General features: G+C 52.0%; 10 protein-coding genes across 10 annotated transcripts; 7 read left to right on the top strand and 3 right to left on the bottom strand.

Moving 5' to 3' along the window:
• Positions 1–1,307: 1,307 nt before the first annotated feature.
• BKA58DRAFT_22229 (uncharacterized protein) lies at positions 1,308–2,359 on the top strand. Its single transcript, XM_046166273.1, has one exon. The coding sequence runs from the start codon at positions 1,464–1,466 to the stop codon at positions 2,082–2,084; it is 621 nt and encodes a 206-aa protein (XP_046031503.1). The 5' UTR covers positions 1,308–1,463; the 3' UTR covers positions 2,085–2,359.
• On the bottom strand, positions 2,011–4,734 carry BKA58DRAFT_373608 (ribosome biogenesis ATPase RIX7). The gene is made up of 2 exons (XM_046169240.1): positions 2,816–4,734; positions 2,011–2,732 (listed from the first exon to the last, which is right to left on the bottom strand). The coding sequence occupies exons 1-2, from the start codon at positions 4,463–4,465 to the stop codon at positions 2,166–2,168; spliced, it is 2,217 nt and encodes a 738-aa protein (XP_046031502.1). The 5' UTR covers positions 4,466–4,734; the 3' UTR covers positions 2,011–2,165.
• A 104-nt stretch (positions 4,735–4,838) lies between these two features.
• Positions 4,839–5,883, top strand: BKA58DRAFT_447251 (Snf7-domain-containing protein; the record flags this gene model as incomplete). Its single annotated transcript, XM_046174226.1, has 3 exons — positions 4,839–4,882; positions 4,928–5,291; positions 5,344–5,883. The coding sequence occupies 3 exons, from the start codon at positions 4,839–4,841 to the stop codon at positions 5,575–5,577; spliced, it is 642 nt and encodes a 213-aa protein (XP_046031501.1). The 3' UTR covers positions 5,578–5,883.
• On the top strand, positions 5,793–6,849 carry BKA58DRAFT_22199 (PITH domain-containing protein). Its single transcript, XM_046166267.1, has one exon. The coding sequence runs from the start codon at positions 6,008–6,010 to the stop codon at positions 6,662–6,664; it is 657 nt and encodes a 218-aa protein (XP_046031500.1). The 5' UTR covers positions 5,793–6,007; the 3' UTR covers positions 6,665–6,849.
• Positions 6,850–7,102: 253 nt separating this feature from the next.
• BKA58DRAFT_434374 (uncharacterized protein) lies at positions 7,103–7,452 on the bottom strand (the record flags this gene model as incomplete). The annotated part of the gene is made up of 2 exons (XM_046173263.1): positions 7,103–7,374; positions 7,428–7,452. 2 exons carry the CDS (start codon positions 7,450–7,452, stop codon positions 7,103–7,105), a joined length of 297 nt encoding a protein of 98 aa, XP_046031499.1.
• A 1,122-nt stretch (positions 7,453–8,574) lies between these two features.
• On the top strand, positions 8,575–9,569 carry BKA58DRAFT_434373 (uncharacterized protein; the record flags this gene model as incomplete). Its single annotated transcript, XM_046173262.1, has 3 exons — positions 8,575–8,650; positions 8,715–9,074; positions 9,148–9,569. 3 exons carry the CDS (start codon positions 8,575–8,577, stop codon positions 9,567–9,569), a joined length of 858 nt encoding a protein of 285 aa, XP_046031498.1.
• Positions 9,570–11,458: 1,889 nt separating this feature from the next.
• BKA58DRAFT_447242 (aquaporin-like protein) lies at positions 11,459–13,166 on the top strand (the record flags this gene model as incomplete). The annotated part of the gene is made up of 4 exons (XM_046174225.1): positions 11,459–11,524; positions 11,555–12,204; positions 12,282–12,483; positions 12,671–13,166. The coding sequence occupies 4 exons, from the start codon at positions 11,459–11,461 to the stop codon at positions 12,728–12,730; spliced, it is 978 nt and encodes a 325-aa protein (XP_046031497.1). The 3' UTR covers positions 12,731–13,166.
• On the top strand, positions 13,167–15,965 carry BKA58DRAFT_22185 (seprase). The gene has a single exon (XM_046166264.1). It carries the CDS (start codon positions 13,362–13,364, stop codon positions 15,705–15,707), a length of 2,346 nt encoding a protein of 781 aa, XP_046031496.1. The 5' UTR covers positions 13,167–13,361; the 3' UTR covers positions 15,708–15,965.
• A 258-nt stretch (positions 15,966–16,223) lies between these two features.
• Positions 16,224–17,213, top strand: BKA58DRAFT_434370 (uncharacterized protein; the record flags this gene model as incomplete). The annotated part of the gene is made up of 1 exon (XM_046173261.1): positions 16,224–17,213. The coding sequence occupies one exon, from the start codon at positions 16,224–16,226 to the stop codon at positions 17,211–17,213; it is 990 nt and encodes a 329-aa protein (XP_046031495.1).
• A 2,053-nt stretch (positions 17,214–19,266) lies between these two features.
• Positions 19,267–20,545, bottom strand: BKA58DRAFT_373600 (uncharacterized protein). The gene has a single exon (XM_046169239.1). It carries the CDS (start codon positions 20,526–20,528, stop codon positions 19,584–19,586), a length of 945 nt encoding a protein of 314 aa, XP_046031494.1. The 5' UTR covers positions 20,529–20,545; the 3' UTR covers positions 19,267–19,583.
• Positions 20,546–20,713: the final 168 nt, after the last annotated feature.

Here is a 20,713-nt window from a genome sequence, read left to right as displayed (position 1 = left end):
TATATGTGATGCAAAAGTGAACATGATTACCGACGTACTTTCAAAGCTGCAGCGCATCGTGATCTGAAAACCTGTCACATCAAGGCTCGGTGAATTTTGCCGACGATGCTTCCACCACTGACTCTATTCGCCCGAAAGCTCCCAAAGCCGGGCTACAGTTATATGTTAGAGCTGGCCGAGCTATCTCTTTCAGGTGGACTAGTAGATACATCAAGGTCCCATAGACAATTCCAATACGCTGCGTGGCCTGCACAGTCTGGTGTCCAAGAAGATCCAGAGGCGCTTTGGCTGGACACTCCGCGGAGCCTTGAGGTCTCTGCGCTAGTCGGACACCAGCATTAGTGTTCCCGCAGCTTCGCTTCGCATTCCCTAACAGCCTAAGATCTCGATTCAGACTCCCTGTCCAGGCAGTCAAAGTGAAGGTCGCGTCTCGTTCGCCGGTTTTGCCATCCGCTACCAACGGCGCTGCTGCCTAGCACGTTCCAGAACAAGTAAGCTGCTTCGGGAAACAACCGCGCAATTTCGTCTCATCACCGATTCAGGTTCCTTGACAAGGGCAGTACGGTACTTACTTCCGCGGTGCGTAGTGATGAACTCGAGACAACGGCAAAGCATTGGTTCGGCCATACGTCCGCACCTGGGCAGTTTTCGACAGATATTATGCTTACTTACTCGAAACAGACATTTCGTTGCGTATTTCGTAAGTCTCGCTACTTCTCACTGCGGTATGGAATCGTATTGGCTCGGTGCTACGACCGCAGTCTTCGACGGCTGTGCCTTGAGGTTACTCGAAGAAGGCATATAGTGGAGCCATCTTTCTCCGTGGAAGCAGGACTCGCGGCTCGAAAGAACATTGGCTCGGCGGTAAATCCGCAGTCTTCGACATCATTCAGAGTTGCCGGAAAGAGTAGATAGAGGGTCAGTTCCTCTCCGCGGCATCAAGAGAAAAAGTGCCAGCGATGTTAACGCCAAAGAGAGGGCCGATACTCCATAGATCGAGCCTGTTACTTCCGAATTGATCACTCTACTATCATCTTGAAGGGAACCAATTCCATAACGCTTGCTACCTACTACCTCGAGACTTCCATGTACGAGCGGATGGTCATGAAGTTGCTTTTTACATGCGAACGAAAGAGCACGTTTCGTGCGCATGAGGTCGAAAGAGTATGGAAGCACTTTCACGATGATCTTGCTCACCAAGCACCTCTTCACAATTCCACCTCGCAATCACTCCCACAGGGGGAAAACATCAATCAAGCCTCTCACGTGCTACCTTCTTACTAATTTAACCTGATGATGCAGCCTTTCTCATCTTTCTGTAGCGCTAACCCATTCTTCATCATAATAATCACGTATTTTGTCACCGGCCAGCCTCCGCTCTTGAGAACTCTAGAATAGTTCGCGCTACTATTCTGCGAGAATCCAATCCAGATAACAAAATTCTCAACAACAAGCCAGTCAACATGTGTATCGAAGTCCATACCCGCTACCGCCGCTGCGCCCACGCCTCCCCACTTCGCTGGGACTACTGCGCCATACTCACACCCCGTGAACGTCAACCCGCCACTGGCCGCTCCTGCCGAAGATACAAAATGCGCTACAAAGAGTCCTCCGATAACAGCGCTTGTTTCGAATGCAAGTTGACCGAAGTCACTGGGTGGAGCGCAGCAACATCACCAACAGCCTCGAAGTTCCCGGAGAGATCGCCTACCGTGTCTAGTTTCTTGAGCGATGGTGAAGAGAACGGGAAGACGATGTGGTCGCCGCCGTTTTCTCCGACGTTTATGGAGAGGTCGCCGACTTTTGCGACGTTTAGTGGTGCGACGGGATTATTGGGTGGGAAAAGGGACAGGGATAGTAAGGGGAGCGAGGTCAGTATTGTCGCCAGTGATGAGCCGTTGAGCCCTGGCGTGCCGACGAAGGGGGACTGGCGGACTAGCGGCGATAGCAAGGAGAGTCAGGGCAAAGAGCAGCAGGGCGAGGAAGTAGGGGAACGCGGGTTGAAAGGTTGGTTCAGGAACAAATTCAAGTCAAGAGAAGGGTACAACGGCGGGGTATTGGGGTTTCAGATGATGGATGCGTAGCTGGCATGAGGTACCCAGAGGAATACATGGGTACATGATTATTCGAAAGTCGACAAAGACTACAGTGAGTACCTCCAGGCTCTACCAAAGCTTTGTCTCAAATCTCTCCCGCAGCTTCTCATATTTCTTCACATCACCTACACTCGGCCTGACCGTCTTCGCCGCCTCGACGAAATCCAGCTCTTCGACGACCTCGCTGCGCCTTCGCAGTGCGTGTTGTCCGGCTTTACGCAACAAACTCTCCAAATCAGCACCCGAAAAGTTGTTGCAGACGTCTTGGCGGCCGATCTCGGCGAGCTCGTCGCTCAAGACGCCGCGTTGGCGGATGAGCGCTTTCAGAATATCCACACGCTCCTCTGGTTTGGGCAGTTCGACGTAGAGTAGGGTCTCCAAGCGTCCGGGTCGGAGCATGGCCTCGTCTATCATCTCGGGCCGGTTCGTAGCAGCGATGAGGTAGATGCCTTCGCGCATGGACAGGCCGTCGAGCTCGGTGAGAAGTGTGTTCACAACGCGTGCGGAGGCTTCGTGAAGCTCGGTGGAGCGTTTCGGGACTAGAGCGTCAAGCTCGTCAAAGAAGATGACACACGGTACAGAGGATCGGGCGCGCATGAACACCTGGCGCAGGGCCCTTTCTGACTCTCCAACGTACTGAGGATTGTTAGCATGGAATGATCCCATGAAAGCATCTTGTTGAGGTGGAAGATGCTAAGAAAAAGCTCTTGGTGACGTACCTTGTTCAGAAGCTCAGGCCCCTTAACGCTGATGAAGTTTGCTTTGGATTCCGCAGCCACCGCCTTGGCTAGAAGCGTCTTACCACAACCAGGTGGTCCCCATAGTAGTACACCCGTAGGAGCTGAGATACCAAATTTGGCGAACTTTGCAGGATCTTTGATAGGCTCGCAAATAGCCATCTCGAGCTCTTCGCGAACACCCGCCAGCGCTCCAACGTCTCGCCATGTAGTGTCCGGCACAGTGGCAAAGCCTTCTCGCTTTGACGATGGGGTGATAGTAGGAAGTACGGCTTCAAAAGCTTCCATCGAGATTACAGTGTCTTCGAACCCCTCCGGCCGTGGAGCTTCCGTATCTTTCACGCGGGTGATCAGTCGACGAATCGATTGGTACACCCGGTTGTCCGCGTTGAGCGAAAGGCCGCCGTCAATGTCCATTGTAGTCTCTGCGTCTGCTGCCTGCTTCTCAAGTGCTCTTCGATACTGATCCATAGACCATGTACCTGCTTTGCTAACAAGATCCTTCAAATCGGCGCCGACAAATCCGGCTGTCCGTTTCGCCAATACACCGAAGTCGACATTCTCCGCGAGCTTTGGTTCGCGCGTTAAAGCCTGGAGTATAGACCGTCGCATAAGCTCGTTGGGTACACCCATGTTGATTTCGGTATCAAATCGACCTCCTCGGCGTAGGGCTGGATCAAGACTGTCAGGGCGGTTGGTAGCGGCGAGTACAATAACAGGCTTGCCATTATTGCCTTCCATAGCAAGACTGTCCATAGATATGAGAAGCTGAGCAACTATTCTCTTCTCCATTTGGCTCTGTGCACTGTCGCGCTTGGGTGCAATGACGTCAATCTCGTCGATGAAGATCAGACATGGTGCAACCTCCTTGGCCTTCTCGAAGTGTTCCCGTACCTGCTTCTCGGATTCTCCAGACATGCCTGAAACAACGGATGGGCCCAGGATCTCAATAAAGGGTACACCAATCTCAGCAGCAAAGGCTCGACTTATAACTGTCTTACCGCATCCAGGGGGTCCATGGAGGAGTATACCGCGTGGTATGGGAATTTTGCGGTTGGCGTATTCTTGTGGGCAGAGAAGCGGGAGTACCAAGTGCTCTTTGAGCTGCGTCATGACCTTCTCCACACCCCCTATATCTTCTAATGTAACGCCTGTGGGAGCCGCAGTATCGATCTTATTCTCCTGAGCCCCTGCCTTCTTCTGTCTCTTAGCCTCCCTCTCTTCCTTCGACTTTCCACTATCCCGCTTCTTGCTCTTCTCGCTCTTTTCCCCATTTGCAGCAGGTGGAATCGCCCATTGATTGACAATTTGCTTGTTCATCCAATCGCTTGATCGATCTTTCTTCTCTTTTGGCTCGTCCATGGTGAAGTCTCCTTCAAGTTCGGCCATTTCGTCTTCGTCGTCGGATTCTTCGTCTTCGCGGATAACATCGATCACGCGGTCAATGGAGTCCTCGATTTGCTTTTTGGGCCGCCTCTTCAAGCTGGAGTTTGATCGCTGTATGTAGTCGTATACCGTAGATAACCGGAGCTTCAGCGCGGATTCGTTCTTTTCGTCCAGGTATTTACGGACTACTTGATACACCTCCTTATCGAGGCCTGCCTGGAGCGAGGGCCGACCTTTTGAGACCATGGCGACTACGGTGGTAGGATTCGAGTCAAAAGATGAGTACAGACGTCTATGTATTCGCCAGGCGTATTGGAATACTGGGTCTTTTCAAGCAACCGACAATCAATAAGGCTCTAGAGACCGTGGATTCTGTGCAGCCAGTGAAGCTTGGTACTGGTTCATCGATGAATGGACTGCAACAAGGGACTATGGCAGTGATATGGTATGCGACGGTAATGTTGCGCGTGATTGTCGCATCACCAAAAAAGTTCGCGGCGGCTATCGATAAGCAAGCATAGCGCGCCGAGCCTAGCTTAGCTCTAGCCCGCATACGTCAATCAAGGCACAGGGTCATGTCGCATGCGCAACTCTCATCACTCATGGATTACGTAGCAATATGGGCAACTCAACCAGCGCGAACAAGATCTCAGCCCAGGATAAGTGAGTCGTGATCGCCACTCTATTTAGACGCTGCTGACGGGCCAGGGCGATCCTGGATATGAAGAACCAGCGCGATAAGCTACGACAGTACCAAAAGCGCATCACCGTCCTCACAGATCGCGAGAAGGAGATCGCTAAAGAGTGCTTAGCTAAAGGCGATACAAATAAGGCGAAACTCGCACTGAGGAGAAAGAAGTACCAAGAGGGTCTCTTATCCAAGACTGATGCACAGCTAGCGCAGCTCGAGATCCTGACGAGTGATGTCGAGTTCGCCCTAGTACAGAAGGATGTCTTGTTCGGCCTGCAACAGGGAACTGCAGTGCTCAAAGAGATACACAAGGAGATGGGTGGTATAGAGAATGTGGAGAAGCTGTTGGGCGAGAACGAGGAGGCTCGGGCTTATCAAGAGGTGCGTCGCGTCCCCTCGCCTCACAAGATGGATGCTGACACATGCGCAACAGGAAATCAGCGAACTCCTTGCGAACAAAATGTCCAACCAAGACGAAGACGAAGTCGAAGACGAGCTCGATGCTCTCGAAGCCGAAGTCAACGGCACCGTCCCTGCACTGCCCGACGCGCCTGTTGCACAACCACAGTTCACACCCGAAGAGAAGGCGCAGATGGCCAAGGACAGGGCTGCGAGAAGGGCGAGGGAAAGGGCTGCCGAGCAGGCATCGCAGCCCATGCTGGCGTGACGAGATATTGCATTGGCGCATAGATTGCATTAGAGCGTGGCGTTGGGGTGTTTTGCTGGCATACAACACTTGGACATGGTGCATGTTTGCTACATCTATGCATACGTACAAGAGTCTCCCTGCGACTTTGTTCTACGGCTTCCTGCAGATGGTGACCATGTGTGCGAAACATGGGCAATGATGCGGCGTCTTGCATGTTTGCCGTCTACGCCAGTCTCGCCTTCTCTTCACATGCCGAGCGCGTTGCGTCATAGCCCTTGCCCTACAACTACGCCGTCCCTCCTGCCATCCATCTCCAAACCACCAGAACCTTCTGACCCTGCATCAACAAGCCCTACCCCAGCTCCCTGCACGAAGCTCAAAGCTACCCCGCCATCACCCCACCACCATCAGCCTTACCGAGCAAACACACCCGACATCCCCAGCAAACATGTCGCACTCGCACTGTCACGACGAGCATCACGACCACTCACATGGCGACGGGCACGACCACAGTGACGACATCACGCCCGCGCTACAAAACATACTCTACGAGCAACTCGACTTCCCCAAGCTCGTCACGCTCAACGAAGATGAATCCAACAGCGGCCGCGCAATCTGCCAGAAGACATGGGCGCAGCGCCTCGACCCGGAACCCGAGCTAAAGAGCAGCGCCGACGAACAAATCCTCATGACGGTCCCCTTCACGGGCCAAGTCCGCCTCCACTCCATCATTCTGCGCACAAGCCCCGGGCCCGACTGTCCAAAGACCCTCAAAGTTTTCGTCAACGAAGACTCGCCCGACTTCGAGACGGCCGCCGAGAAGGAACCCACACAGATACTAGAGATCAGTCAGACGAGCGAAGTGCAAGAGATACCCGTAAAGAGAGCAAAGTTTGGCACTACACGTAGTCTGAGCTTGTTCTTCGAGGATAACTGGAGTAATGGCGAGGAGGACGAGACGCGAATAAGCTATCTGGCGTTCAAGGGCGACTTTATGAAGCTGAACAAGGAGGCGGTCTCTGTGCTGTACGAAGCTGCTGCAAACCCTAATGATCATAAGAATATTGTGGGGATTGGTCAGGGCGTGGGAAGGAGTATACAGTGAGTAAGGCGGTTGTATTGAGCTACAAGTAGTCGCGTTGGAGGAACTTCACATGGGCATGGCGCATGGCAAGGCGTCATTATCAAGTAGCATAGGATATGCTTCAGTGTCGATTCTACGACATTGACGTGTGTAAACAATTGCATTTCATAGTCTGAACGGTCAGCAAAGGCGCATGGAATGTTTATTTGAGATGACATACTCAGCGTTGTATTTGCGCTTTCGTGGGTATCGTTTCCTCCGTGTATGCATGTATGTCTCTATCCGGTCCAAATAGCGCCCGTCATATGGTGTGCGCTCAGTCTCTTCTCTGGCGCTTGATGTCGCCCCAACCGCGGAGATCTTTCGTTCCGGGCGTACCCTATGATCTTCCTTCTCTCCTTCCGTAGGGCTTTTACATGTCACCTCTTCCGTATCTGAGTTGCTGGCTCTCTCGCTCACTCAAGTATGTCTCGTTCCGCCCAGCACCTCACCATGCACCTTGCCCCAGTCAATCTTCGTGTCAATCTCCTCATCCACTCTGCCCACCACCGCCACACTATCACCTCGTATAATGTATAGACCCAGAGGTACTTCTTCACTAGGTTCTTCGTCTTCTATCGGTCGGATGATGCGCTCGACGGCTTCTTGGAGGACGAGGTTCATACTGCCGTCGCACGAGTGGAGGAGCCCGACCATGGTGCGGCCATCGAGGGTGAGGACTGATACGCGCTCTAGAAATTGTTAGGGGGATGACATGGTAGGGAGCTGTAGAGGGGAAACTTACTGTTTAGGTAGGCGTTTAGTGCCATTGTGATGGTGTGGTATAGGAAATTGCTGGGTTGGGGGTTCGGACGGGACGTCGCAAGTTGGTTTATGAAGCCGTTGCGTGAAATTCGCCTAGGCTATTTTCTTCGAGTTCTCTCTGTGCGCGATCGAAGGGTGTTTGCGTGACGTTTGGCGGTATCGTATCCAGTTGTGGAAAAGGTTGCGACTTGCTTCCGGTTTGGGTCGCAAGGATTTGGAGGCCCGGATAGATATATTCAATAGGCGGCACTTGAGCTTGGTGCTTACTGTGCGAGCGAGCGAGAAAGAGCAACGTGTGGCTTGCGCGTGTCGTTATGTGGTTGGAGATGCACATGAAGCTCGCGATGCTTTGCGGTGGAGCTTCAGATGGCACGTGCGCAGGGCCAATCAGAGCAGTCTACCCTCCGCATCGCTGCTCTTCTCTCGTCCCTTCACCAGCACACTAGCGGATGCCGTGGTCCCTTGTTGCTCTCCATGTGTGCACTGAAGACCGTGTCCTTCGACTTACCTTGCTTCTACTACTGCTACGCCCATCTCAGCCCGAGTTGACCTCAGCATCTGATATTTTGGTTTCTATTGCTTCTGTACCTCGTCTCCGTACAATGTCAGGCAAAGGAAGGCCATGGGTACTGGATGAATTGATTGTGATCAAGCGCAATGGCCCTTACAATAATCAGCATCAACACTATTCCGGGTCCATGCTCGAATCTTGAGCACGCTTGTTTACTGTGTTAGAATGTATAGTCGAGAGCCGAGATCCGTCATATTCAAAAGGAGGTCGCCTTCCCCGATTATCATCCCTCGACCGCTACAGATCCTGGCTTCCATCACTACGACTTCTTGGGGTGGTGAATGTGTATCATCTAGCGTTCATTTGGAGGCAAAGGGAGCGAGGCAGAAGGTAACGCTTCTAGAGGCGGACGTCACGGGACCTTTACGCCTGGACAGTCAGTGCGCTGTTTCCGAAACATCTGGGTAGCCACGAGACAAGGGGTGCACGTAAATATATATTTCCGTTTTTGATCTCGAATTCGGCGCGCTTAGGACTAACTCTACCCCGCACCGTTATCAAAGCCAGTGGTGTGTCTCCAGAACGATTCTGTGAACGACATCAAGTCTTTGATACAATGGGCAGATACGCCAGAATCAAGTTGCAGACTAACGTCGCCATCCCTTGGCTCATTGAGACTGCTCGCGGGCACGGTGAGTATTACCATTGTCTTCCGCCACTACCTATTTACCGTACTCTAACACAACGTTCTTGTAGGTAGCAATATGCAAGTCACTAGCGATAAGAATTCTAACCCTTTAGCCACGCCGTCGCCGACGCCCTCAACGAGTTCGGCCAAGACAGGCAGGTTGAAAGGAAAAGCGCGAAAGGAAGCAAAGAAGATGGAGCAGCCGCAAGTTCAAGCATCTTCACCTAAGAAGAATGCCTCTGGAATATCATACAAGTGCCTACTGAGGAGATACTTCGCCAGGCCCGTTATCTGGAAGATCTCGGTCAAGAGCTTGTCAAGTCCAGATCTGTATGGAATGCCTTCAAGGAGGCTGTGCGAGGCCGTGCGGAGCACACCGCCAGGTTTGCTGAAGAAGAGCCCGAGCACGAAGGTAACGCCGGCCACGTGTACTTTCTCGATATACTTCGACAAGTAGTCGACATGATTACAAAGGTTGTTCGAGTCCAAACAACCTCGTAGGGCATCCGACAACACAGCACGACAAGGAGCTTACTCTAAACAACCTGTTTGAGGCTCTCCAGGACATTGAACTACCCAATGATACATCAGAGACTGCCACGTTGGATGTACCTTCCGACGAAAGTACAACCGATGGCGCGCTGTTGCCTACACCACCAGCCCGCTATGAGCCACCCACCGATTCCAAAGAAGAGTTACGGCTGCGTTGGCTCTGTTTCAAGGACGAAGCTGATTCAATCATATCGTGGGTAATTGGTATATGGAAACAGTATTTTCACGGATGTGAGGAAGATGCAAACTTAAAGACTGCATCTCTTCTATCAGATCTGGCGCTCGAGCTGATATACAAGCTCGAAGACGACATGACAGATGATCGTGACATGGTACAAGGAGCCAAGCTCATCGAGTCAGCGTCATTATAGGACTGGGTTGCAACCACGCTTGCCCTCTCGGATTTCCGCGTTTTGATCTCGAGATGGAGAGGAAATAGAAAGTCATCATGGCATGCGGATCAATTCCCGACCCTGCAGGCACGGCCAGCGCGCGTCTACAACATAGCGAGGATTATGTCATGCTACCGGAAGACTCGCACTTCCTGCGCAAGAATGATCCGCTTATACTGGCAAAGCTAGCTCTTAACTTGCAGTTTCTGTAAACTGAGATCGGATTTGAGTTTGGAAACGATGACTGTAGCTTGTTACTCATGTGCCACTTATACAACGCACTCCGGCAACTGGGCTATCTTGACGTTCCGTGGGAAACATTTAACTCACTGATCGACATGCACATCAAGTGCCTGTTTCTTGGTGCACTTCCAACCGAAAGCGTAAAGCAGATGTTCAACCGCGCTTGCATCGCGTGCGGATGTCCGCCAGAACTTGTTCGAGCTCGCAACATTGGGAACGCCCGGGAGGGAACTATCAAGAATCTAATTGAAGGGCGAGACAGGAGACCGGACGCCTTGAGCTTCCCAACCAGCATGGCCATCGTTGCAGATCATCTTCACAATCGTGAGCCCTTACGCCACACATGGACGCGTCTCGATGCTGAGATGATCACGAAACACACTACAGCGAGCGAGAACTCCCGCGTCGAATCGTTCCTCGACGAAGAAACCCCCATGGCCTTTCTTGACCGGCTTCGCAACCATGTCGCAGACTTCCCACGGTACTTTGCGCTCGACTGTATTGAGCTAACACGCGTTTGTAGCGGTCTACTTAAGAAACTGATGACGGATGAGATGAGAACATTCATGAAGCACGCAATATAGAAGGAGAACATTATGTCGCGCTCCTGATCATGGCAGAGCTCGACAGCGTTGAGCAGAGGACATGACCAGGTACGCCGGTACCGTCGACCAAGCACGCAATGGAAGTTCCGGCTATCTTGAAGGAGTACATCCAAGGTGGCGAGGATGCTCGAGCAGTTATTGAAGACTACATGCAGCGCTAGTTCTGCTCTTTCACGAGGATGACTTTCATATAGTAGATACATACGCATAGTCCTAGCGAGATATCCGCATGCTACCCACTCCAGAACCCAATCTTGGGCTTTCTCTCTTGCCACAGCTCATACTCCTCTAGCAGTTTTCGTCAAGGTTGTCATAGATTACCTTATGCGCTCGAAGCACGCCTTGTACTGTACACAGAGCTCTTTCTCCATTGAGTCTTGTTTCTTCTGAAAACTCAGTTGCAAATTTCCCTTACGCATGCTACACTACGAAAGGTTACCACGTCGGCAGCTCGATCTACCATCCAGGGCTCAGTCCGGGCTGGAGAGTGAGTTACACCCAATGCGGTATAGTCACATGGGGGTCCGCACCTGGGCAAACTCCAGGAGCGCGTCGCAGCGTCCTCGTTTTTTCTTCGCCACAACTTTGATGGCGTTCAGGCTTGAAAAGACGAAGTTCGGCTTCTTCTCACTACACACTGTCACTTATCCTATCGGTATGGGCGAGGCTGTGTTGACATCTTCCAATCCCCGCGGAATCAGAACACGTACGGATGATGTCACATCAGACGCATTAACCGACGCGGAGAATAGCGCATCAGCACATCATCATGTCATTCGCTATGTGCTGACTGAAAGATGTGAAATTGTGCATTTGCTGCTGTTGTCGTTGCGGTGCGGGACTAAGCACTGCATACTCCAACTAATTCGCACGACCTTGAGCTCGCGGCCCACTGGAATATCGACAACGACGAGCATCCAGGTTTCCATTACATATTCTCGATACCAAACCTTTTGATCCTGTCGCAACACCTACTGAGTTAGGTAATTTTTCTCCACGTCGAACACCGCCACTCGTGCCATGTCGTCGACCCGCGCCAATGAGTACGACAGCGGGAAACGAAACAGTAACGCATCACAGCTGCCAGTATGGCGCCGAAGACTACGTTGCATAAAGTTGCCAATACTCCCAGTTCACAACCAGGAAGGCAACAGAAATCTCGAAGTCACCACAAGCAAAGGCCACCTCTATCTTCTCGACCAGTTTCGCGACAAAGTACCGCTACGCATTCGCAACCAACTTATCGCTATGATCTCTGAGTTTGTGGGAACTTTCTTCTTCATGCTCATTGGGCTAGGCGGCAATTCGGCGGTCATCAACAACACAGCGGCTGCTGCACAGTTCAATGGAGGTGATCCTTCAGCAGATCCTGCTAAGATCCTTCTCATCGCTACAGTTTGGGGCGTGGCTGTAACGGTAAATGCCTGGACCTTCTTCAGGATCAGTGGTGGGCTCTTCAATCCCGCTGTAACTATGGCATTGGTGCTCATTCGCGCCGTACCACCACTTGATGGTCTTCTCGACGTCTTTAGCCAGCTTGCAGCATCTATCCTAGCAAGCGCCATCACTTATGGACTCCTACCTGAAGGTGCTCTGGCAGCCACTGAGCTGGGAGAGAGCACCACAGTCACGCAGGGGCTGTTTATCGAAATGTTCATTACCGCCCAAGTAGTTGTTTCCGTTTTCATGTTGGCAACGGAAAAACACAAGGCTACGTTCATCGCGCCCGTCGGCATCGGATTGGCTGTGTTCGCTTGCGTTCTCATGTGAGTCTTCTTTGTTTGCTCCGCAGCTATTTGTGGTCAGCACTACACTACTAGGGCGCGTTACTCACGGAATATAGGGCGTCAACCTACACCGGCGCAGCCATCAATCCGGCTCGATCTTTCGCTGTCTGTGTGGTACAAGGAAGCTTTCCACACTACCATTGGATCTATTGGGTTGGTCCCGGGCTGGGTGCATTGTTAGCGACTGCTTTCTACCAGTTGATACGCAAGCTGGAGTACTGGACGGTGAATCCCAATTTAGACGACTACGAGACGAAAGTCGGCGAGACTATTCGAGACGTGGCCAGCAGAGTGGCTGACATATCAAATGTTCCAGGCACAAGGTCAAACGATCCGACGAGGATGCCGGAGGGACTATGATTGTTTGACAGGTCCACTGAAACCCAATTCGTTCAACACACAGGGTACATCGGGGTGATCTGTGTCTCTTCTAATCATTGCATAGACCGCAGGTTCTTCAATGCTGCTATACAGATGCGAAAACCCCATGTGTGCAGCGGTGTAGCTACGTTGGAAGCGTTCACAGGACTACAGTAAGGAAGCATTGCGGCACCACAACAGCCATGATGGTCTGGGTCGATTGCAACAGAACGGTAGCTTTAGTTGTCAGTCCGGCTTCCAACTCCAAGAAAGAAACAATGCGGATGCGATAAGGTCGGACATGTTGGTGCACGGACCGTCCGAACCGAAGCCTTTGGTACCGCGTCGTGCCCGAAACCTGGTAAACCCCGGATGCCATCCTCATCCACCAACATGTGAGGCAATCCCAATTTATTTCACCGAATGCCAGGCTCTACGGTCTTCATTCACCTTCCTCTTTAACATTACTGCGCCGCTTGCAAAGGATGCGGGCAACACGAGGCGTCCACTACAGACCTTGTTTATCCGAGATGCCGGTTGCTGGTGCCTCTTGGCGGGGACACAGCGCGCCTTGGGAGGCTTAACACCTGCTCAATGCGGCAACTACGATGCGCATATCAATTAGACTGATAGATGCAGTGGAAGGCAGATAAAAAGGCTCTCTGCCTTGCTAGAGCACGACAGGTGCTTCGTTGCATTCGTCTTGGTCTCTACTCGACGCGTCGCCTGGTTAACATTGTATCGTTCTTGCGTCCTGCAAGTGCGTCCTCGTCGCCATGCGCTCTTTCGCGATCCTCGCTGCGGCGCTGCCATTGATTCACGCCATCGACCCTCCGCGCATGCCACACCAACCTCTCGGCAATGGCACTAAACGTCTGAGCTATAACGAGACTACCAACGCTCCTGGTTCTTTGACGCCCTCAACCCGATCTTTCACTTGGGTTGGCACCGGAGAGGATGGCGACTACATCTACACAGCCGCATCTGGAGACTTTGTCTTCGAGAACGTCGCCACCGGCGAATCCTCGACTTTCATCTCGGCTGATCAGGTCCCGGCTGACTACTGGGACTACTTCATCTCGCCCGACGCGACCAAGGTCATGTGGGCTGTCAACTACACCAAGCAGTACCGCCATTCTTACTTTGCCGACTACTTGATTATGGACGTTGCGACTGGAGAGTCCGTATCTCTTGACCCTGAGTCCGTCGGCGATATTCAGTACGCCGAATGGAGCCCGGTTTCGTCGTCTCAGGTTGCCTTCGTCAAGGGCAACAACCTGTACATGTCTACCAACGGCACTATCTCCCAGATCACGGAAGATGGAGGTCCCGACTACTTCAACGCTATTCCTGATTGGGTTTACGAGGAGGAGATCTTTGGCGATCGCTACACTCTATGGTTCTCACCTGATGGAACTAGAATCGCTTTCCTCAGCTTCAACGAGACTGGCGTTGGCACATTCAGGATTCCATACTATATTGAAGACGATGCTGAATACGTCCCCGTTTACCCCAACGAACTGGAGCTCCGCTACCCCAAGGTTGGCACTAAGAACCCCACAGTGGTCATGAACTTGCTTGATGTGGAGTCTGGCGAATACACCAACGTCCCCATTGATGCTTTCCCAGAGGACGATCTCGTCATTGGCGAAGTTGTCTGGCTTACTGAGGAGCACAGCAAGGTCATGTACCGTGCTTACAACCGTGTCCAAGACATGGAGAAGCTGGTACTCGTTGATGTTGAAGCTGGGTCATCCAAGGTCACTCGCGAGCGTGACGGTACCGATGGATGGCTAGAGAACTTGATGCAGGTTCGATACATCGGAGCTGTTGAGACTGTGAACGCGTCCTACGGAAACGCTACCGAGTACTACATGGACCTTTCTGATATGAGCGGCTGGGCGCACATCTACCTCTTCCCTGTCAGCGGCGGAGAGCCCATTGCGCTAACATCTGGCGAATGGGAAGTTCTCAGTGTTCTCAAGGTTGACTACTCTCGTGGACTCATCTACTACACCTCCACCGAACATCACAGTGCTGAGTCCCACATGTATTCCGTCAGCTTTTCCGGCGAGAAGACTGCCCTGGTCGACGACACCGTGACCGCTTTCTGGACCGCATCGTTCTCTTCCGGTGGCTCATACTATGTCTCTCGTTATGCTGGTCCCGACGTGCCATACCAGGAGCTCTACTCCATCAACTCCACCGAGCCAATTCGCACGATCGTCAACAACACTGCGCTTTACGAGAAGCTTCAGGGCTACGCTCTCCCCAACATCACGTACCTCGATATGGAGCACCCTTCCGGATACACCCTGGATGCCATGCTCCGTCTTCCACCCAACTTTGACCCCAGCAAGAAGTACCCTCTCATTCTCCTTCCATACGGTGGTCCCAACGCCAAGGAGGTACAAAAGTCCTTCAACGCACTCAACTGGAAGGCTTACATTGCATCTGATCCCGAGCTCGAATACGTGACTCTCACAGTCGACAACCGTGGTACCGGTCGTAAGGGTCGTGCTTTCCGATCTCTCGTCACCTCTAACCTCGGTGAACTCGAGGCTGAAGACCAGATCTGGGCTGCCAAGGAGATGGCAAAGAACGAGTGGATCGACAGCGAGCACATTGGTATCTGGGGTTGGTCGTACGGTGGCTACCTCTCCTCCAAGGTCGTCGAGGTCGGCGACCCAATCATCAGCTACGCCATGATCACCGCCCCTGTCAGTGATTGGCGCTTCTACGACTCCCTCTACACTGAGCGTTACATGAAGACACCCGACATCAACCCTGAAGGCTACAACCGCAGCCGTGTTCACGACGCCACTGGCTTCAAGAACATCGCTGGTGGCGTAGTCATTCAACACGGTACTGGCGATGACAACGTGCACTTCCAGAACTCGGCTGCGTTGGTCGACCTGCTCATGGTCAACCAGGTCACACCTGAGAAGATGCAGAACACGTTCTTCACCGATAGTGACCACAGCATCAACTTCCACAACAACGGCAAGTTCTTGTACAAGCAGCTGAGCAAGAAGCTATACGAGGAGAAGGCTCGTAAGGGTGACAGCTTCGGCGGACATCAGTGGAGCAAGAGGGCTTTGGGACGGAAATGGAGGGCTTGAAAGCGCTTCAAGTTAAGTCAAAAGTCCCGTAATCTTTAGTTCCAACAATGCTATAATGTAATGATTGTCCAAAGCTCTACCGACTATCACTCCAAATCTTATCCTGTCAAGCACTTTTTTCACTACTTACCTTGTTTCGAACGATGATACCTTCGTCGGGGTCGTCATTATCTCGTTCCAGACGAAGTAACCCCTCCAGATCGACAGTACCGCGTGGAGAGCACGATGTGTGAAGGCATCAAGGGCAGGCATGGCGAATTGCCGCTTCTACAGCTGATGTACGTGCGTTTCTCAGTGGATAATTGAATCAGCAAGCGTGACAACTAGCGCTGATATATGAGACAAACGCGATTCCTGGGCGTGTAGTGAAGAATCTAGCTCTCGCTAGTCGCATTGCGCGGGTCTGAGACCCCAATCATTGACAAACAAACCAGCAATGTAACACAACTTAGAACGATTTATTACGGCCACCACACCTGCTGAACGATCGAACGGACCCCTCCCTAACCGGACAACATGGCAGACCAGACCCGCCTTACGACGACGACGACGCAGCGCGAAGACACGCCGAACGACAACCCCCAGAAATTCCAACACATGAAGACAGTATCCAGTCTTGCGGACGGACACCGCTACGCATTGGAGTACTTCCCCGAAGAGCTGCAGGCTCTGCTGAACATAGCTTCACTCAAACTCGACGAACGTGTTCCCGGTCACTTTGGCGCGATCTTAGGATGGCAGAAAGATTCTAGAGTAGAGTCTCAACACCCACGGGTGACGATGAAACCTCTGGAAATTCTCTGGGATCTAGAACACCGCACGACAGTACTGTCCGATCCGTTCCCGTTCAGTGGGAGTACTTGGAAGATCGTCAACATCAATGGTGAGGAAGAACTATCAGCATTACGGCGTGGCTACGATATTGTGCCGCCATTCTCTATTATCCTCACGGTAGTTGATCATGAGCACTTGATCTTGCTCCAGGTATTCTTCCGCTATAGTCTCTTGGTACAGGGCTTTGACGACGCTATTGAGGGGTTCAAGCACAACTTCTGGCTTTGTTTCGAGAAGCTTTGTCGCCATGTCGCGGCGCAAGCTTCGGCAGCCGATCCGCAACAACACGATGACGCATGTATACTCAGTAAGGCTACGCCGCCTATAACTGCTCTTATAATAGACGCAAAGCTAGAGAGCTTCACCAGTCAAGTTGCTACTAGCGAGCATGCACACCAAATCAGTAGTACAGCGCCGGAGACCAAGGATAAAAGGGCGGAGGCTACCGGCGACTACCTTGAAGAACAGCCTACGGAAGCGCATGAGGAAGTGACCAAGTGGAAAAAGGCCTTCGAGGATCAGAGCAAGGTCCTAGCAAAAGAAAGGGCATGGTTAGGTCAGCGCCAGGCAGCGTATATGAAGCTAGCGGCCAAGGTCAAACAGCGAGAGGGAGAAGCGGAAGAGTGGAAGAAGAAGTATGAAGCCTTGCGAAAGGAGACCCGCGAGGCTTGAGCTATCCTCCCCACCTGCGGAAGTAGCAGGTCGCATCGCATGATGGGAAAGAAAGGCAGGTAAAGGGATACATAGAATCACGAGCATGCAGCGCACATGCTTTGGTAAAGAGATCGCAATATGAGCTGAGGTTCTCGTCCTCTGACTATCCATAGCTTTCAAATATTAATGGCAACGTGAATTACTCCTAAACTCCTATTGGAGTTCCCCGCGTATAGCGATGAGTGTAACTGCTTCAAACATCAAAAATCATCTGCAGATCCGGGGGTTTTATAAGTACCCCCGCCCCTGCTTCTTCAGTCCGGTTGTCCCCTACCACCGTGATTATTAGAGCCCTGGTGACCACCCAGGCTATGGACTATAGGACTAGAAGGCCCCGAGTCCCCACCCCTGTTATGGGAATCACCTCTTCCGCGAGGATTAAAAGCCCCTCGATAACCACCGGGACTTACGGTGTTGGGACTAGAAGGCGCCGAATCCCAACCCCTACCGTAGCTGTTCCTGCTGCTAAATCTACTCCTGTTGAGGTTTGAAAATTTCCCACGATAGCTACCGGGACTAGAGGCTGCGGGACTGATAGGCGCTGAGCCTCGACCGCTTTGTGCTTGAGAAGAGGCTCTGATTGCTCTGGTCTTGCACCCTGTCTCCTTCAAATGCTTACGCCAATCTAGGCACTGCATTCCATTAGGTAATTGAATTCTTTCGACTGGGACGCCAGTCTTGCAGTTAAAGCAGTGAGCTGTCACCATATCAGACGTGGAGGATGGCGTAGCCGGCAGTGGCGTTGCGTTGCTATTCGCGACGGTAGCGGCTGAAGCGAAGTTTCCCACACTAATATCAATAGCAGGTTGCGGTTTGGCGGCAGGAGAGTCAGGGTCCTCTTGCGCCGGGGAGTTCGTTGATGAGAGCGCACTTGGAAGGCTTGCCGTTCTAGCAGAGAATTTCTGGATCTCGGTATCGAGATCTTGATTCTCGTCATCTGCCCAACTTTTCCTTGCAGCTGATCTTCCACTAGCCTCCACGACTGGCGCTACGGGAGGATTTACTACATGCTCAGCTGATGATAGATCATCTTGTAGTCTTTTGATCTCGGCCAGATGGTTTTTAATCTCTTGCGCCATCCTTTCCTGATCCTCTCGAGCTGATGACAGTCTTGTCTCCAAATCACTGATTACCGATGATAGACGCTCGTTCTCTTGTTCAGTCTCAATATAATCGCTCTGCGCCACTGATAGCTTACTCTTTAATACTACGAGTTCAGACAGCATCTGTTCCATCTCGTCTCTCGTCGTATTTCGATCGTTTTGAGCCGATGCCAGTCTTTCCTCTAGTCCCTCGATGTCAGTCTCGTGTTTATCGATCACTTCCTCCTGCTGCTTCATTGCGAGGTCGCTATTGGCGGCCAGGCGACCCTTTTCCTGCTCAAGGATCTGTACAGAATGTTCAGTTTGGGCGACCTGGGCTTGAAGTTCTTCATTCTGCATGAGCAGCCTCTTATACTCATCACTCTGCCCCATTCTATCGGATTTGGTGGCGCGCTCAAGGTCTTCCTTCAAGCTAACATTGGCCTGCTCTAGCTCGTCTTTCTGTTTGGACATCTCGCTCATCTTGCTCTCCAAACTCTTTATGTGTAATTTGATCGCCACAAGAAGCTCGTTCGCATCCGCAAAGTTTACAGTCCTTGATGACTGCACTATCGAGGGCCCTTTGATATCATAAGTATCAACACCAACGTCTTGGAGTCGATCAAAATTTTGGCTGAGATCGTCAACACGGTCGCTTAAAGTGTTGAATCGATCGGCAGCTCCATCTGCCTTCTCACGAAGCTCACCGACGCTAGCGCTGATGGCATTCAACTGCTGCGGTATCTGTTCGAAAAGAGCGAACCCTTTCAATAAAGTCCTCATCTGCGCATCGTGCCACTGCTTCTGCAATCCCACGTCACGAACACGGCGAATCCAGTCAAGAAGCAGGGCTCCAGAGAAGAATGCAACAAAGACTGCTGCGAGAAAGACGATATCGTCGGGTGTAGTAGGCATCGCGCTGAGCGTGCGTCGTGCAAAGGTGTATTTCTCCATGATTTCGGTTTTGCTTCAAGGCCAGCAGATATGACATAGTATGTCTGCAAAATTTGATCATCTACAGGATGTTGAGCGAACATATCGAGTTCGCGCGAAACAAGGGCGCAGCGCAATAGACAAAGGCGAGAGGTTCACAAAGACGCTGGCTGAACAAAGAGGCAAGAAACCCACCCCTGATTCTATTCTGAAAGAAGTGACCGATCGCGATTGCGAGTTTCAGATTCGTCGACCCAAGAGTCCAGTAGAAGAAGCATACTCTTTTCCAAATGTGAAGCAATGCGCATATGCCTCAAGCAGTCTCCGAGATATCTGACTTCTCTATGATCTCGTCTAGCAGTTCAACGAACCTGACGGCCATCTTTTTCCCACCCGCTTCGTTTGGCTCAACCCTCGCTGTATAGTCGTCTGCCAACTTGCCATCAAGCACCCCGTACAACGCGCAAGGCACCATCTCCGTACCCTCAATCCGTATCGCTTTGGTCGCCATCTCGTATATCGCTCGAATGGCGGCTTGTAGCTGCCCCGGATATGAATTGTATCCTAGCGCCTTGAGCTGCGCATCGGCCCAGCTGGTTTGTCCTAGTCCCGACTCGAGCGGGAAGTATATCATGCAAACGATGACGGCGCGAGGCTTTGTTTTGGCCGTAAGACGGGCGATGTAGTCTTGGATCTTGGTGCCGAACATATGCTTGAAGTACTGCAGTGAGCTTGCGGTCCCGTTCTCGAGGTGTTTGCGTTGTGTCAGCCAGGCGAGCTGCAGCATATGTCGTATCGTGGAAGGGTTTGGGCGCAGCGCAATGTCGTTGGCGCCAACGCTGACGATCAATACATCATTCGAACGAAGGTTATCGCGAATGAACTCGTCATGGGGTAGGAGTACGTCGTCTCGATCTCGAAGCATGGATTCTTCTACTGCCGTGTTAATACAGGTCGCACGATGCTCGAGCAGGTTGTTCATCCAGAAGGCGACATCTGGCTTCGGAACACAAGGGTGCTTGAATGCCTTATCGTAAATGCGTGGCAGCTTGATTGGAACGATAGGACTAGTCTTGTCGACCCAGTGTTTGTTGTCAAGAGACGAATCCCCAGCTAGATATACGATTGGTTTCTCCGGCCGTTCTGCAAGCGTAACGTTGCGGAAAGTGGCGAGGTCGTCAATGGGATGGCCCTTCCACTCGAAGTAAAAGCGGGCGCACTGGATCTTTTCCATCGTAAATGGGGATGAGGATGCCATTGTTCGCAAGGTGTAGGTTGTCGTTAGGGAGAATAGGCTCCAGTCGGATGACCCATGGCAGCAACACGCGACGCTGCCACTACTGTCGTCAGGTGATGTCGTCTACATATTCGAGGAGAATCGCAGAGCTTGTGTAGACACGTATTCGCGCGTAGATGAAAGGCAGCATCTTCGTGATGCGCGTG

The sequence above is a fragment of the Alternaria rosae genome, assembly GCF_020736505.1.
Source record: "Alternaria rosae strain MPI-PUGE-AT-0040 chromosome Unknown BKA58scaffold_1, whole genome shotgun sequence".
NCBI lineage: Eukaryota > Fungi > Ascomycota > Dothideomycetes > Pleosporales > Pleosporaceae > Alternaria > Alternaria rosae.
Note: the sequence above shows the minus strand (reverse complement) of the source record. Positions and strands in the feature narration are given on the sequence as shown.

Coding starts and splice junctions, on each gene's coding strand:
- BKA58DRAFT_22229 (XM_046166273.1), top strand. CDS start 1,464: ATGTGTATCGAAGTCCATACCCGCTACCGCCGCTGCGCCCACGCCTCC.
- BKA58DRAFT_373608 (XM_046169240.1), bottom strand. CDS start 4,465: ATGGTCTCAAAAGGTCGGCCCTCGCTCCAGGCAGGCCTCGATAAGGAG. Junction 2,733..2,815: donor GGCCTGAGCTTCTGAACAAG/GTACGTCACCAA, acceptor AACAATCCTCAG/TACGTTGGAGAGTCAGAAAG.
- BKA58DRAFT_373600 (XM_046169239.1), bottom strand. CDS start 20,528: ATGGCATCCTCATCCCCATTTACGATGGAAAAGATCCAGTGCGCCCGC.
- BKA58DRAFT_22199 (XM_046166267.1), top strand. CDS start 6,008: ATGTCGCACTCGCACTGTCACGACGAGCATCACGACCACTCACATGGC.
- BKA58DRAFT_22185 (XM_046166264.1), top strand. CDS start 13,362: ATGCGCTCTTTCGCGATCCTCGCTGCGGCGCTGCCATTGATTCACGCC.